Genomic DNA, 18992 nt, shown 5'->3' on the forward strand with positions numbered 1-18992 from the left:
AAAATGTATTATTTATTTTTTTCTTCTCATTCGAGGGTTTTATCACACATATAAAAAAAAAAAAAAAAAAAAAAAAAAAAATATACATAAATATATTTTTTAATATATATTATATATATGTAATAATTTTATATGTGTGTTTATATTTTATATGAATAAATCACGATAAAGTATCATCTTCTCAATGTTACGTGCACGTATATATACATGTCTCCCCCCCCCCTTTGTCTAATATATGAATATGTAATTAATATATTGTTATAGTTTTTATTTTATTTGATAAAAAATTTATTAATGCATATATATAGTGATAATATAATGATACACACGATGGTCTCATATATATATATTTATATATGTTATTAACACGATGAATGAAAAATATCTTATCAATAATATAGTAGTAAAAAATTATATAATAAAGAGATATAACAAGTGTCTCTATAAAAAAGAAGAAGATAAGAATAATGTGATTATATTTTTATATAAATATTGTAAATATTATAAAGAATGGAGTTGCTATGAAGGACATAAAATATGTAGTGAGAAAAATCAGAAAAGAAAAAACGTTTCTATTGAATATACAAATGATAGAAAGAAGAAATTAAAGAATATAAAGAATAGAATGTTAAAATATATGATTATATATAATTTCCCTTTATTATTTTATATGTTTTTTGTATTTATTATAATATATATTTTTCTTCTTATACTTTTATTTTATAATAATAAACATTATATACAATGCACAATACCATTTGATGATTGCCCATTAATTTTACATGCTCATCTAAATAATTTTTTAAAAAATACAAAGATTAATAATATATCTAAAGAAAATATTTATTTATTTTATAAAAACATGTTATTATTATTAGACAAAAATGGAAGGCAAAATGAAAGGAAAAAGAAAAAACAACAAAAAAAAAACAAACAAATCAATGACAAAACTAATAATAAGAAGAATGAAACAAAAAAAGATAGTAATCATAAATATTATGAATATCAAAATTATTATCATTATAATAATATAAAAGATATTAATATGTTAAAAAAAAAAAAAATTTATAAAATTTTAAATACACAAAAAGTAACATGTACACAATGTGAAATTATTTTTAATATAATAAATGATGAAACTATTGATGATATATTAAATTTTTATGAAATCAATAAATGTGTAAAGCAAATAGATAGGACCTATTGTATAAATATAAATGATGATACAATATATAATAAAAAAATTCATATTTATAAAAAATATACAGGACCAATTAGACAAACAAATCATTTTGATATACTAAAGAAACACAAAAATATATTAAGCCGGTATTCTTATCATGATGCATACATGAAGGAGAAGGTTGTCATTCGTAGTAAAAATTAAAATATAAATAAATATATATATATATATATATAATATATATATGTATATTTTTTTTTATGTATAATTTTTCTTTTTATATTTTATGACAATTCCGTTTTTTAAACCTTTGTAGACAGAATAAAATATCTCTATCCCTTTCTTCAAGATTATTTTTTAAACTTAGATTATTTTAAATTATATGACAACCTCCAAAAGAGTAACACAAAAATGAAGAAATAAATAAATATATAATATATATATATATATATATATAATATATCTTTTCTCATTTTTTGATTTACTAGAAATTGAGGTTAATGAAGAAAGCCTGAGGAAGTTCTCCTTCCTATACGATAAAAGCTTAAATTTATGTCGTTCATCTTACAAAAAAAAATATAGGTAAGATATATATATACGTTTTGTGATCACAAAAAAAAATAAATACATACATATATATATATATATATTCACATATATATTTTACATCACATTTCTTTTCTCATTGTTTTACTTTTTATATTATTTTTTTTTTTTTATTTTTTTATTTTTTTTTTTTTTTTTTTTTCTTAAGAAAGAGCACCTTTTTTTGGATATGCCCAAACTTTTATAAAGAAAAAAAAAATTTAAAGGAATATAAAATATCCAAGATGATAGAGGAATTTTTAAACTTCCATAGTTTAGGATATGCTCATAAAAATAAACATATGATAGAAATGTCTAAATCAAACCCTTTAAGATATACATATAAACATTTTGGATATATAAAAGATATGCTGAAGCTTCCATTCCGTGTTGACATATATAACAGATTTAAAATCTTAGAAAATGAATTTCTCGTCACAGAAATAATTGAGCAAATGTATAAGGCTTTTTTCTGCGACAACCAAAAGAAAAACAAGGAACATATTAAGAGCAATGTAAAGAAAAATGAATATAAAAAAGGACAAGTGAATAATAATAATAAAAAAAAATATAATAATAATAATAATAGTAATAATAATAGTAATAATAATAGTAAATATAGTAATAATTATTCTAAAGATAATTTTAATTTAGACAATAACAACACGAACGAATACAAAGATAAGGAAGTTCTACACAGAGAAGTGAGCTCAGAAAAGCTAGCTTTTTTTCCTAAAGAATATACAAAAAAAATTAATCTACAAGTTGTATTAGGAAATAAATATCATGAAAAAAATGTTGATAGAAATAATAGACGAAATATTATTCCACACAATAGGGATAATAAGAAAGAACAAGTTATAAATGAAAAGAATGATACACAGACGCATATAAGTAATATTTGTAAAAATATTGAAACGGATGAAAGTGAAGGAGAATATGATGATTACTATGATTATGATGTAAACAGTGAAGATGTAGAAGGTGATGATGTGGACGGTGACGATGTAAATGGTGATGATGTAAATGGTGATGATGTAGATGGTGATGATATAGATGATGTAGAGGATAAATATTATGGAGAAGATAGAGAAGACATAAGTAAGGTGCATAAAAAATATAAAAGCATTTCAGAAATTAAAGACGTTTTAATAGAAGAGGTCCCTAAGACATTTGAAGAGAATAATCCTTTCAATTATAAAAATTCGAAATATAAATTTAGTAAAGAAATAGTAATAATATCTTCATCTATATTTTTTGGACATATGAAAAACATGTTTAACTGTATTTTTTATTTTGTGTGTCTTCTTTTGGTTATACAAATAGTGTTAATACTTTTATATATATATATCAAAACGAACGATGAGGTTTCTATAATACTCAAGGATAAAGGACATACTGAGGAAATCTCTAACTATCTTAAGAGACTATCAAAATATATGTTGAATAAAAGGTGTGTTAATACGAACATGGATCATTTTAAAAGTGGAAGGCACATGAGTAGTGTTAATTAGCATAAAAAATAAAAAAAAAAATAATAAAAATTAAAAAAAATAAAAAAATAAAAAAAAATAAAAAAATAAAAAAAATGAAGGGTGAAAATAAAGATATATACATATATATATAAATTATAAAGGGGAAGAGTGTGTAATAATTGAGGGTACCATAATTTTTTCAAAAATGTGTATGCACATATCCAATCCGTCATATATCCTAAATTAATAAGATAAAAATAAAGACAAGTAAAAAATAAAAAAAAAAATAAAAAATAACATAACATAATTATGATTGAGTAAAAGAAATTAAATATATATATATATATATATATGTTATTTATTTATTTATTTATTTATTTATTTTATTTTATTTTATTTTTTTTTTTTTTTCCTGACTTGTTCATATTGTTTATTTTTAACATCCTTCCAATTGGTTGATAAAACTTTACCTCCTGATGTTTGCTAAAATAAAAATAAAAATAAAAAAAAAAAAAAAAGTATATGTATAAATATATTTTTTCGTATTATCATTTAAATATATATATATATATATTTTTATTTATATTTACGAAAGACTTAATCATGGCACGCTTTGTGTCATCATCTCCTTCATTGTAAATTTTTTTAAAAAAATAATCCACACTTTCGTCTTTGTCTTCCTTTATAAGCTATATGACAAAAGAGAGATACAAATATATATGTATATAAATGAATAAAAAAAAAAAATATATAAATGTATATGTATATATATATATATATATATATATATGTATATATTTATTTATTAATTTATTTGCCTTTGCTATTTCGTTCCACTCTTCTACACTTTTTCCAGCAAACGGATTTACAACTTTACTGTTTTTTTCGTCACATTCATCATTGTTCGTTTTTGTTAAATTGTCCCAAGGTACCCCTAAAAAAAAAAAAAAAAAAATAAATAAAATAATAAAAAATAATTAAATTAAATTAGCATTTGTACATATAAATTAAATCATTATATATATATATATATATATATTTATATATTTATATTTATTTGTTTACCTTTTATTTCCTTTTCAAGGATTATTTCAATTTTCATCTGGATATAACAAAAATAAATAAATGAATGTTATTTTTTTTTTTATAATTCTATATAAATATGTTATTTGCACGATATTGTAGGAAGCTACATATTTATTGTGTAACATGTAAGTTATAAAATTTGGACATATATATATATATATATATATATATATATATATTTAAATGCATTTATTTTTTTACCTGTGTTAAGTTAATTTTTGTTTGTTCTGTTATAATATTTGAAAACAAATATTTTTCTAAATGATATATTTCATCATCTTTTAAATAAAGAAAACAATATGAACACATAAATATAAATATAAATATATACATATATATATATATATTAATATATACACATGTATATATTATTTTAATCATCAATACCGTTAATACAAATGATTAAGGACATGTAGTCATTTTTTATGTAGTAAAAAAAATTTTTTTCTTCAACCTCTTTTTTGTACAATGTAAAAAATAAGTTGTTATGAGTTTGTGACCAGTCATATCTGTAATCATAAAATAAATAAATAAATAAATAAATAAAATAATAAATAATATATATATTTATATGTTTATATGTAAGGTATATGGTCAATCATAAAGATTCATTTTTCATTCTAACCTGATGACTTTTTCATCAACAACTTTCTTCTCATTTTTTAATTTATTTATAAAATCTAACTCAACTTTTTTAAACATGTTGTGATAAAAAAAAAAAATAGATACATATAAATATATATATATATATATATATAAATATATCTATATTTTTTCTGGAAGGATTGATAAATCCAGATGATGATAAAATGAAATAAAATATATATATATATATATATATATATATATATATAACAATATGAACAAAATAAATTGATTTTTGTCAATTTTAAATTAATACTTTTTAAAAATGAAGCATATTACTATTAGAATGTGTAGAAGATTTGGGATTTAAAAAAAAAAATAAATAAAATAAAAAATAAAAGGCTCATAAGAAAATATATTATATATATTAAATATATTATGTATATTATATATATTATATATATTTATAATATTTATATATGTACGTGTGCATATATTAAGGAATTCTAATTATTTTAATATATACATAATAATATGTATTAAAATAAATATATATTTATATATATATATATTTGTGTGTGATTTGTTTGTGTTATATATATTTTGTAATTTTTATACGTGTTGCTCGCATAAGCATATTAAAGATATAAGATATTGAGATAATAGAGTATGACATATAAATGAAAATAATTTGTAATTTATATATATATATATATATATATATATATATATATATATATATTTATATTTATTTATATATTACAAAGTGATAAATCCTTATTTTTACAGGTAGCTTATGCATCTTTTTTATGTCGATGCACTTGATCCTTATCATTATATGGTATTATAATAAGAATATGATGTTTTGAGATGAATGAACTAATAATATATTAAGAATATATTATTTTATTTATATAAAAATCAATGTAATTACAAATATAAAAGATGCTGACAATATGTATGATGTGATCTGTTTTATTTGTTTGTATCTATGGTTATTGTTTATAATAATTGGAAATAATATCTTCTTATTATGTGCAGGAGAAAATTTAAAAAAAGTGGAATGTGAAGGTATTTTAATTTACGACGATATAATAAATATTTCCAAAAAAAATAAAGAGGAATATTTAGAAGGAAAAAAAAAAAAAAAAAGTAGAGATATATTTCATATACCATATTTTATTATATACAAAAATGTGAATAAAAATGTATTTTCTTCAAATGAACATTATAATGGTTTATCTGTTTTTATGAAGCATAATATAAATACAAGAGAAAAAATTGAAGAAGAAAAAATAAATGTGTTAAATAATTTTTTATATAAAATATATAATACAGAGGAATATAGAAAAGAAATAAATAAATATATAAAGAATAATATACAGAATGATATTAATCTGTATATATCCTTTTTAAAAAAGAATAAGAAAGCATTATTTTTAAAATCGAGTTTGTTAGAAAGTCTTTATAAAAATTGTAGATCTATACATTTAAAAGACAATCATTATGTAATAAATAAAAATTGTTTATCTCATAAATATATATTGTTTAATTGGATAGATGAAGATGTTTTTTTCAATAAATGGAATGATAATATGAAAAGATATGATAATTCTTCTTCGATATATAAAAGTTATAAATGTCCAATATTATCATTTATTCATATAGCCAAAATAGATTTGATAAAGGCTTCTTTTCCATATTTTTTAAAATACTTTTTTCTTGATGTTTTAAAAAAAAAAAATGAAAAGGCATATAATTTATTCCTTTTTTTTATGAACAATAAAATTATAAAGGATGTAGTAATAAACATGTTTGTAGACAAAAGGATGGAAAAAAATAAATATAAATATAATGATAAAGCAAAAGATGAGGAACATAAAACATATAAATTTAAGAACCATTATTATAATAAATATGTATTTAATATATCTTTTAATATATATATAAAGAATTACAAAATTTTGGATATGTTATCTCATTTTTTCAATAAATTTGTTTGTTACCATAAAAAAAATAATATATTTCTTATGAATCATAATAATAATAGTAATAGTAATATATATATTTATTTAAAAAATAAGAAGCAAATTATTCATCATAAAAATTATATATATAATTATGGTATAGAAAAAAATTTGTATTTTATTCCATATTTGTTTTTAAGTTTATATGAAGAAGAGGAAGAAAAGAAAAAACCGGTGAATACATTTTTATTTTTTAATTACAGAGTAGAAAACCTATTAAATGTGGTTGAGATATTTCAAATAGGGATGCATGGAGAAAATGATTACTTTTTATATAAAGGTGATGATAAGAATATGGATGTAAATATAAATATGATGAGTTTTATATTAAGCAGACAAGAAATATCATCCTATGACAATAGTGAGAAAAAATATATAAGTGATGAGAATAATAATATTGAAAGGGAACAGATATATATGTTTAAAAATATAAAGAAAATTAAAGAAAAAAAAGAATCATATAAAAATAATAGTTTAAATAAAAATATCAAAAGTAATATTATAATAGATAGAATAGACATTAATATGAAGAAAAAGGATTCATCTTTTTTAAAATGTAAAATGATTATTCGAGATTTATATGGTAATAATATATTTATAGATAGAGAGAAAAAAATAAATAATAATATATATTGTCCTTTTTTAAATATAGAAAATTATAAAGAAGATTCTTCTCATTTTATGACAACATATGTATATGACATAATATTTGAAGATAAAAATAAAATAAATACAACTCAAGGGGAAAATATTAACACTTTATATAATAATAATAATAATAATATTAAAGGAAAAAATATGAACACATTATATAATAAGACTATATATAATAATAATAATATTATTAAATATCTTATCAATAGTGATAGGAACAACAGAATAGAAGATATAAAAATTTATACATATGATTATATTAACATATATTATAAAACCTTATTACAAAATAGATATGTAGTTCCATGTTTAAAAAAAAAAAAAATAAATAATGTTAATATATATAAATATAATTATTATAATAATATATATGATAAGGATATGTTATGTTCAGAATATGATATATATGAATTTTCGGATGGGAAAATTTATTTAAATTGTAGTGAGCAAAATGATAAAAATAAAAATAAAAATATAATCAATAATAATAATAATAATATATGGAATAATATAAATGATAAGGATAAAGAAGATATAAAAATATATGCTGATAAAAAAAATGTTTATATACATAAAAATTATGATAATGATATGTTAAGTATATATACATATGATTTTTATTTATATCTAAATGAAATATCTTTTCCTTCTTTTTTTTTTCAAGAACAAAAACAATTTCATACTGAACATATATGCAATGAATCCTTTTTAAATAAACAAGAAAATGATTACTATCATAATTCATATAATACTATCTATGATCTTAAACTTGTCAATAATTTTATTTATATACCCAATACAAATATAACAGAAGGAAATAATCATATATTCAATATATATAATGTTTATAATAAAAATAAAATATTACATAATGTTTTAAAAGTTAATTATATGGAAAAAATGAATTATCCTATTTATTATGATTTATATTATAATACAACAGATTTTTATGTGAATAACACTTATATATATTCAATACCAAGAGGTACTGATAATATAAATTACATCTTCTATATAACTACTTCTACTATATTTCTTTTAATTTTCATAACTTTTTATATCTTCTATAATTTTTAAACTTATCAAATTATAAATAAAAAAACTACCCAAAAAAAATATATATATATATATATATAAATGTGTAAATATATATGGGGACATATACATAAATAAATGTTTAAAGTGCTTTAATTTTTTTTTATTTAAACTTTGAACACACACATATATATATATATTTATATATTTTATTTGTTGAGACCAAAAATTAAAAAGGTTTTATGAGTACTATTTTTAAATATTAAATGTTTGTGTATATAAGGTCCCACAAAAAGAAAATTCATAAAAAATATTGAAAAAAAAAAAAAAAAAAAAAAAAAAAAAAGAGCACATATTATAAATAAATAAGTAAATATATAAATATATATAATATAATCATTTTATACATTCATTCTTAAAAATTATATATTTTTATTTATTTATTTTTATTTTTTATTTTTTTTCTCTTTGAGATAATAAAACAATAAAAGCATATACATATATATATATATATATATATATATATATATATATTTATTTATTTATTTATATGTGTAAAATTCAAAACATACATTATTCCTATGATGTGACAAAAAAAAAATGATTGGAAATAAAATAACAAACACTCTGTTTTTTTCTAAGAAAAAATGTTTTTATTTTATAAAATGTATCAAGAGAGGTTATAAGATATTATTTGTAAATGAAAAACGAAATAATAATTTTTTACATATGATGAAAACTTCGAATACATATAATATGTCAAATAAAAAAATTGTTTTATTTAATATAGATGAGAATAATTTAAATATCAGAAAAAGAATTAATAAGTTACTTACAAGTAGTATAATATTATCTTCTATATCTATATGTTTAATAGAGTTTAATATATTACCTAATGTATATGGTTTTATAATATGTTTTGTATTAATATTATATATTATTATGAATTATACGTTTTATAATTCTTTAATATTAAGGGCTGTGTTAGATTATCATAACAAGACTTTATTATTATATCCATTCATGTTAATAAAAAGAAAAGATGTTTTAAAACAAATTATTATTTCGCTTCATGAGATTAAAAAAATTAAAAAAATTAATAATTATATAAAAGTTTATATAAAACCAAAAAATATACAAGAAAAGAAAATCAAATGTTGGTCATTTCTAAATATGTTACCATATTATTTCCCTCGATATACTTTTTCAAAAAATAATATTATATCTAAAAATAAATATCAAGATATATTATATCCTTATGATTTTAATAATTTAAATATAGCAGTGTTTGATAAAAAAAATACAAACCTTTCGAATATCACACCTATAAACATACAAAAAAATGATCAAGGGTTCCCTTTAAATGTTAAGGAGGAAAATAAATTATTGTCACTTTTAAAATTATAACATTTTTTTTTGTGAGCCTTTAAAAGATAAAAAAATTTTATGGGCACATGGATGCTACAAAATGTATTACAAAAAAGTAAAAATAATATATACATATATATATATATATATGTGTATATATTTATATTTATATATTTGTTCATGTATTGAAAGTGGGGGGGGATACCATATTTGAAGTTAGTTATACGTTTTGATAAAAATATCACACATATGCATATACATATAAACACACACAAACACATATATATATATATATATATATATATATATATTTATATGTGTATTTTTTTTTTTTTTTTTTTTTTGTCATGTTATAAATTATATGAACACATAAACACATTAAAAAATTAAAAAAAAAATTTGTATGATCCACTTGATAATATTTATGAGGACTACATTTTTTTTATAAATCATATGTTCATCATTTTAATACGTTTAGATATATTAAGCTTTGTAGGATGTGGTTTCCTGTCTGACATTTTAGATAATCTTACATAATATAGATTAAAATCTAATCTAGATGCTAATAATCTTAGAGATGATATTTTATCTCTGTTTGTATTTTTAGAATACATATATAAGAATTTATTTTCACCTAATAATAAACAAATAAATTTATAAATATAATTTCTATAATATTTCAATAACATTTTAATATCTTTAATTGTACTTTCTCCTATAATTTTATAATTAATATAATAATTAATATAATCAATATAATTATCATGATTTTGATATGGATCATCATTGATATTATTTTGATCATTTTTTTCATTTGTTATCTCTTCCATATCTATATCTTTTCTTTCTTGTATGAGTTTTTTAATTTCATTATAATTCTCACATATTAAAGAAACTAATGAACTTGTAATATTTATAAATCTTGTTATAATATCTAATATTTTATTTAAACATTTATGTGATTCATTTTCTATATTATGTTGTATATAATCTTCATTATTATTTTTATTATATTTATTTGTTCCTCTTTCTTTATATTCGCTGTCACCACCATTATCATCACCACCATTACCATCTTGATGGTGGTGTTTTCTTATCCTTTCTTTTTGCTCCTTTGAATTTTTATATATATTTAAATTATGATTACTCATATAATATTCTTCCATATCTATGTATTCATTATCTTGTGTATTTGTATAAGAAGAAGAATAATCATTATATAAATAATTATCTTCTTCTTCATCTGTATTTGCAACATAATAAGAATTATAATTATTATAATTATTATGATTGCTACGATTGTTACGATCGTGTTTCCTTCTTGCTGATAATATAAGGTCATGATAATTTCCTAAGAATAAATCATACTGTATTTGTGTAATATAATTATAATGTGCTTTGATTAATTGATCTAAATTATTACATAAGAAAATTTTTTTTTGAAATGCACGCCAATTAGTATCTATAACATCATAATAAAAATAAGATAATATATTTTGAATAAAATGGAACATTTCATTTCTTATAGTATTACAAAAATTAAATAGAGAATTATAATAAATGATATTTATTATTTTAAATAAATGTGTAAATAAATACCACATATTAGATAATTCACATTGTATTTTTTTTAATTTGATTAATAAAATATTTATACTTTTATATATATTTTTTATTTTCTTAGTAAATATTATATCTAATGGTTTCTCTACTAAAAAATCAAAAACTAAAACATCCCAACCAGTATCTCCTCTTTTCACATTAAATTTATCAAGTGTCAATTTATTTATTATATTTGAATCCTGAGTAAATAATGAAGAAGATTTTATACATAAATCTAATTTACTATTAAGATAATGTCTTTTTAATTCTTCTGCATTCATATATAAATCATTTTTCATATTCTCAAATAATGTTTCAAATAAATCACCATCAACTAATAAAAGGAAATGACGAAATGCTTGGAATGTTTCATATAAATTATAATTATTTAATAATACATTTATCAAATTCTTATTTTTACTTTCAGATACTTTATTAATATAATCATCTATATTTTCTATATACATATTAATATCATTAATAGAAAATACATCGATCATATTGTCATCATCATAATCTTCATCTTCTATATATCTATCGTTATATTCTGAATATTTATTTTTATTATTATGGCGTGAATAATATAACGAATCGTTCTTATAATAATTATTATTATAATTATTATAATTATTATAATTCATATTATTATTATTATTATTATTTCTATCCATTTTTTTTTTTTTTTTTATTATTTTTTTTACCCCTCTTTGACCATCTTCATACATGTCATCATTTTTATAATCATTCATATCGTCATTTTTATCAATACCCCTTTTCACTTTTATATCATTAAAATAATCAACCTGTTTATTAGCTTTCTTTTTAATATAATCATTTTTTTGTTCTTCCTCTTCATCTTCATCTTCTTTTTCATGATTTAATAAAACCTTTTTGTTATACATTATTGATTTTATTTTTGACATGGAAGATATATATCTATTTCTATTATTATTATTATTATATATATATTTGCCATTCATATAATTATTCATCATATCTTTATTTATAATACTATTAAGCAAATACACACTTTTCCCTGTCATCAAAATTTTTTTTGCTATACTAAAACTAAGAAATAAAGGTATTTTATTCACATTCAAATAAAATTTATTCAACCATATTTCTTCTGAATTCACAATCTTATTAGCTGCTATAAATGTCTCATTATATTTATCTTTTAATTCTCCATATTCTATCCAATGCTTTAATATTTCATTTATTGGCTTTATACATCTTTGTAAAATCTTCTTATATATTTTTTGCTCCTCATAATCATATGTTTGTGATTTAGAATATAAATACGATAAAAAAGTACAACCAGTATTTCGCAAGGACTCATCTATCACACCTACCAACACTCTTAATATCTTATAAGATTCTTGTAACAATAAATATAATTTCTTTATTCCTATATATACCGTGTTTTTATGTATATGCTCATTAATATCACTCTCTATATACGATAATAATTTGTAATACTCATTTATATATTCACGTATTACCTGATATAATGCATCTATTACTAAACTTCCCTTTTTAGATAACATACAAACTTCTTTCTTATATTTACTTATTCGATGTTTTGAACTTTTACTTTTTCTATTTTCATAATTTAGTAGCTTTCCATTTTTTACATGACTGTTCATGTGAATTTCATTTACATTATCGTGTGTGTTCATGTAAATATTATCTACATTATCATGTTTGTTCATGTAAATATTATCTACATTATCGTGTTTGTTCATGTGAATATTATCTACATTATCGTATTTGTTCATGTGAATATCATTTATATTACCTTGCCTGTTCATGTGAATATCATTTATATTACCTTGCCTGTTCATGTGAATATCATTTACATTACCTTGCGTGTTCATATCATCTACATTATTTTTCTTCTTGATATAAAAATCATTAGCATTTCTTCCGTTGTGTACATCATAAAACGATTTATCTTCTACTTTGTTATGATTTGTATTATGTTGGATATAATTTTCATTGTTTAATTTAAATTTGAGTTGCTGAAGATTATTTGATGTATTGTTTGTATATTGATTCTTATGACCATTTGGATCATTTATTAAATCACCATAGTGAGAATTTTTATCACATTGATTATAATCATAATGATAATCATCAGCATCGCTAGAGAAACTATCAGTGTCTTCGTAAATGCTTACTTTTCCTCTATGATTGACATTTGAATATGTTATAAAAGTTTTTATTTTTTTGAATAGCATACCTACGCTACCAATATTATGTATTAAATGTTGCATGCCTAAGCTAACTTTTCTATTAGGTACACAAAATATTTTTTCATTTTTATTATATTTGATGAATTCTCCGTCTATGCCTTGTAATGGATATATAAGATCTCTTAGAAGGAAATTTTCTTCGACATCTAAACTATGAAATTTATTATTTAAAATAATATTTGCAAATAAGCTTTTATTTACTAAATTGTTTTTATGAAGAATGATACTATTATTTATATTATTATTATTTATATTATTTATATTATTATTATCATTTTTATTGATTAATTTACATTGTTTCTTATTTTCCTCGTATTCATTTTGATTAATTTGATTAAAATTATGTACTGAATTATTATAATGTCCATAATTATTTTTATGAAAATCATTTGTATCTTCATTAATATTATGATTATTTAAATTATAATTGTTATGTGTATTTTTTGGGACATGAAACATATTAGTTGTGTGTTCTTTTATCGTATAATTTTTTTCATTTATGTTTCTCGTCATATTCAGAGAAGAATTTTCCTCAGTGTGTAAATTATTTGCATATGTCTTATCATTGTAAGTAATATTATGAACTTGTTTATTATTATCATTTATATTTTTACTTGTTCCAAAATTATTATTATGATGAATGTTTAAATGATTTGTATTTTTATTAGGCATTTCTGGTATCCTAGGAGGGTATTTATCATCATATTCTTTTAACATTAATAATATATATAAAACATATTTATATTTTTTATTATTGTTGTCTAGTTTTTTTAACATGTATCGTATTTTATTTAATGTTATACTACTATTCTTTAAACATAGATATTCAATTTCTTGTTTTATATTTTTTTCATTTTCATTATATTCTAAAACATTAAAATTTAAAAGTGAAGATAATATATTATTTAATTTATATATTAAATGTGTAACTAAGGCTTTCTGATTTTTTTCATCGTCACATAAATTATTATAGCGACCATCTTTTAAAGCGGCAATTTTTTTTGCTATAAAAAAAAAATATTTGGCAAATTCACTTATATATTTAATATTTTCTTTCCTCTTATTTATTTCATCTATGGTATTATTATTATTATTATTATTATTATTATTATATATTTCATCAGAATCTTTTGAATAATTCCTTGACTCTTCATTTATGCCTAATTTGTTATTTCCATAATTCTCTTTGTAAATATAAGTATTCCCGTTTGTATTGCTCGTATTACTAAAATTTATATTATTCATCTTATTGTCATTATTAATATGATATATATATAATATACATATTATATATATATTAATACTTTTTTCTTTGTTTTATAAAATGGATGAATTATAAAATAATAAAAAAAAAATAAAATAATAAAATGAAAAAATAAAAAAATAAAAAAATTATGATGTAATCATTACTTTAACAAAAAGGATAATAAATAAATTTATTACTTCAATATTATGCATTTCGTTATATTTTATTTTTATAAAATTTAAAAAATAAAATTGTATAATATATATATATATATATATATATATATATATATATATATATTTATATATGTTTTTTATTTATTTATTTAATTTTTATTATTTACAAAGTTGGTCTTATTGATATATATTTAGTTTTACATTATTTAAAAAAAAAAAAGAAAAAGCAAATGAACCTTTTTGACTTTTTATTTTTTAAATTGGTCTTTGGAAATTTAATTATTCCAATGTTATATTATAAAATTAAAAAAATAAATAATTTTTTTTTTTTTTTTTAACTGAACATGTGTGAATATATTTTATGTATGAATCAGTATATATATTCAATAAGAGAGAAAAATATTTACACATAAATATATATATATATATATATATATATATTATATATGCATTTATTATATATATTGCGCGTATTTTTTTGTGATTACTTTTTATTTTTAAAAGCACACACATTTTTACTTTTAATATAAGTACAGATACTTTTTAGTGTATAGCATGAATTATTCATTTATAAATATAAAAAAATAAAGCATCCACATAAATATAAATAAATAAATATATATATATATTTATATATATTAAACAATTTATATGAAAATATATTATTATAAATCTTAAAGGCTTAATATTATCACAAAAATAGTGAAATTTATGAATATATAAATTATGTCGTTAAATAATAATCACCTACAAGATCATTTTTATTGTTTGAAGGGATATGCATATCAAAAAAAAAAAAAGAAAAAAATAAGATTAAGAAATATTATAATGTATAAATATATATTATATATAATGTTTACATTATTTTGTTTTTATTTATTTATTTATTTATTTTTTAATTTTTTGTTTGGGTTGATTATGTGAGCTATCTTTCAAATATGAATTCAACAAAAATTCATAACTTGAAAAAATATTGTGTAGGTTACTAGAAATAAAGTTACAAATGAGTAGGGAAATAAACTTAAAACAATATATAAATATTTTTTATAATTGTAATTATTTGTCGTTAAACATTTTATAAGTTCAAATAACAGCAAAAAATATAATATATAAAATATAAATATAAAATATAAATAATTATGCACATATATATATATATATATATATATATATAGTTAATATACCAAAAATTGTAATATAAAAAATGCATATATAATTAAAAGTTATATATCATTAAATAAATATATACACACAAACATATATATATATATATATATTTTTTTTGTGTGAGGAACGTTTAATATCTGAGCCAATAAGTTTTTTGTCTGAGATCAATGTATTGAGGCATTCCATGTAAAGCACCAATAGCTGCTACTGCTATATCCCTATCATGCAAATATTTCCATGCAACTCTTTTAACTTCTTCTGTATCTATTTCATTTAATCTTAATATAAATTCAGCTAATGAAATTTTTCTTCCATATACGAGTAATTGTCTTGAAACTTCTTCTGCTAATGTAGAAGACGATTCAAACATACTAATAAGTTGTGTTTTTAAATGTATTTTGGCTAGTTCCACTTCTTCATCAGTAATACTATAACTTAATGAGGTAACACCAAACATGAGTTCTCCTAATGCATGTTCTACAGCTATTTCATCACATTGAACATAGAATCCAAAAAGTCCAGTATTATTATAACAAGTATTAAAAGATGTAAAATAGTCAGCACATCCTACTGTCATTTTATTACAAATATTATTAACAGTTCTATTAGCAGATAATTTTCCAGGTAATACCCCTTCTTCATTTTTTTTATAAGTTCCAATAATACATTGCATTAACATAAATGTTATAGAATCTGGAGAATTCCATGGAACTCCTTCAAATGCTACTGCAACATGCGCATTTGGACCTGAATCATCATCTCTAATAATAATTTCAGAACCACAAAAAAATGGTTTTTCATGAAAATTATTTAAAATTGAATTATTTTTTTGTTCTTGTGTTTTTAAATGATTAAAATTTTGTTCAGCTAATTTAACAATTTCTTCATGTTTTACATCACCTACTGCACATAAAACCATTCTATCTGATGTATAATTTTTTTCTATATAATTTATAATATCTTTTCTTTTCATATTTTTTATATTTTCTTCTGGTCCTAAAATAGTAAATCCTAATGGATGGTCTCTAAAAGCAGTCATATGTAATTTATCAAATATAACTTCATCTTTACATTTTTCTACTTCTTCCATTTCTCTTAATATAACATGTTTTTCTAATTCTATTAAATTATCATCAAAAATACTATTACTAAGTATATCACTCAATAATTCTATACACCATTTAATATCACTTTTAAAACATTTACAATAATATCCTGTCTGTTCTCTAGCTGTATAAGCATTTAAATGTGCTCCCATATTTTCAATTTCTTTTTCTAATTGAATTCGATTCCTTTTTTTAGTACCTTTAAATATCATATGTTCTAAAAAATGAGCAACACCATTATTTTGTCTATTCTCATATTTACTACCACTACTAATCCATAACCCAATCGTAGGAATTTCACAATTTGTATGCACAGTAGCTACTTTTAATTTATTAGATAATTCAGTTACTCTTGTTATAGGCTGATTTAGTATTTCTTGAGGTAAACTCGAAGTACTATAATTTGAGCGCCATCCAAAAAAATTACTCCTATTCTTACTAATGCATGACACGACATTTATAAATTTTCTCTTCCACATGATTAATTGTGCATTTATTCAAGCATATAACTGAAATGAAAATTAACAAATAAATATAAATATAATATATATATATATATATATATATATATATATATTATTTTATGTTGATATATTTTTTCCTATTTAATAGAAAAAAGAAAAAAAAAAAAAAAAAAAAAAAATTCCAATATTACATTCAAATATGTATATATATATATATATATATATTTATTTATTTATTCATATATCAAGAAATACATATCATCCATGTTAATCACATGAACTTTTTTTTTTTTTTTTTTTTTTTCTCCTTTATTTTTATAATTTTCACATTTCATCCTCAACATATAAATCCTAAGAATTCTGAAAAATATAACTTTAAAGAGTATAAAAATAATAATATATTTTATCAGCTGTGCATATTTTTAAAATTCAAATGAAGAGGGCTCCAATATATGAAAGTAGAAAAAAAAAGCTAAAATTTAAGTATATATGGCTTATATATATATATATATATATATATATATATATATTATATGTATATTTTTTATTTTTAAGATTAATTATAATATATTATCCATATACATATGGCAACTTTTCAAAGTATAATATAAAAATTAAAAAAAAAAAAAAAAAAAAAAAAAAAAAAAAACAGTATTAATAAAATAAATTATTTCATCATAGTCATATTTTTTATTATATGTATTTTTACAGTTAAAAAAAAGTCAAGCGTATAAAATGTAAAAAAAAAAAAAAAAAAAAAATTCACATATATATTATTTATTATATATATGAAGAAAGCATTTATTTTTATATTCTCATGAATACAACAATATATATAAAGTGGAATATAATTATATTATGTTTTTTTTTTTTTTTTTTCTTTAAAGAGAAAATTAATATATGAAATATAATATATATATATATATATATATATATGTGAAATTTTTGATATTGTGTTAAACCATACAAATTATTAAC

At 18.9% G+C, this 18992-nt stretch overlaps 6 protein-coding genes across 6 annotated transcripts; 3 read left to right on the forward strand and 3 right to left on the reverse strand.

Annotated features, from left to right (window-relative positions):
* Positions 1-370: 370 nt before the first annotated feature.
* On the forward strand, positions 371-3282 carry PADL01_0932300 (conserved Plasmodium protein, unknown function; the record flags this gene model as incomplete). The annotated part of the gene is made up of 4 exons (XM_028682013.1): positions 371-1376; positions 1500-1583; positions 1672-1765; positions 1938-3282. 4 exons carry the CDS (start codon positions 371-373, stop codon positions 3280-3282), a joined length of 2529 nt encoding a protein of 842 aa, XP_028538333.1.
* A 190-nt stretch (positions 3283-3472) lies between these two features.
* PADL01_0932400 (calcyclin binding protein, putative) lies at positions 3473-5031 on the reverse strand (the record flags this gene model as incomplete). Its single annotated transcript, XM_028682014.1, has 8 exons — positions 3473-3481; positions 3661-3726; positions 3834-3932; positions 4089-4177; positions 4309-4345; positions 4531-4607; positions 4717-4838; positions 4955-5031. 8 exons carry the CDS (start codon positions 5029-5031, stop codon positions 3473-3475), a joined length of 576 nt encoding a protein of 191 aa, XP_028538334.1.
* Positions 5032-5870: 839 nt separating this feature from the next.
* Positions 5871-8672, forward strand: PADL01_0932500 (conserved Plasmodium protein, unknown function; the record flags this gene model as incomplete). The annotated part of the gene is made up of 1 exon (XM_028682016.1): positions 5871-8672. The coding sequence occupies one exon, from the start codon at positions 5871-5873 to the stop codon at positions 8670-8672; it is 2802 nt and encodes a 933-aa protein (XP_028538335.1).
* A 558-nt stretch (positions 8673-9230) lies between these two features.
* PADL01_0932600 (conserved Plasmodium protein, unknown function) lies at positions 9231-10037 on the forward strand (the record flags this gene model as incomplete). The annotated part of the gene is made up of 1 exon (XM_028682017.1): positions 9231-10037. One exon carries the CDS (start codon positions 9231-9233, stop codon positions 10035-10037), a length of 807 nt encoding a protein of 268 aa, XP_028538336.1.
* A 410-nt stretch (positions 10038-10447) lies between these two features.
* PADL01_0932700 (gamma-tubulin complex component, putative) lies at positions 10448-15100 on the reverse strand (the record flags this gene model as incomplete). Its single annotated transcript, XM_028682018.1, has 1 exon — positions 10448-15100. The coding sequence occupies one exon, from the start codon at positions 15098-15100 to the stop codon at positions 10448-10450; it is 4653 nt and encodes a 1550-aa protein (XP_028538337.1).
* A 1474-nt stretch (positions 15101-16574) lies between these two features.
* PADL01_0932800 (mitochondrial-processing peptidase subunit beta, putative) lies at positions 16575-18029 on the reverse strand (the record flags this gene model as incomplete). Its single annotated transcript, XM_028682019.1, has 1 exon — positions 16575-18029. One exon carries the CDS (start codon positions 18027-18029, stop codon positions 16575-16577), a length of 1455 nt encoding a protein of 484 aa, XP_028538338.1.
* Between the last annotated feature and the right edge of the window lie 963 nt (positions 18030-18992).

This window comes from Plasmodium sp. gorilla clade G2, assembly GCF_900097015.1.
Source record: "Plasmodium sp. gorilla clade G2 genome assembly, chromosome: 9".
NCBI lineage: Eukaryota > Apicomplexa > Aconoidasida > Haemosporida > Plasmodiidae > Plasmodium > Plasmodium adleri (nom. inval.).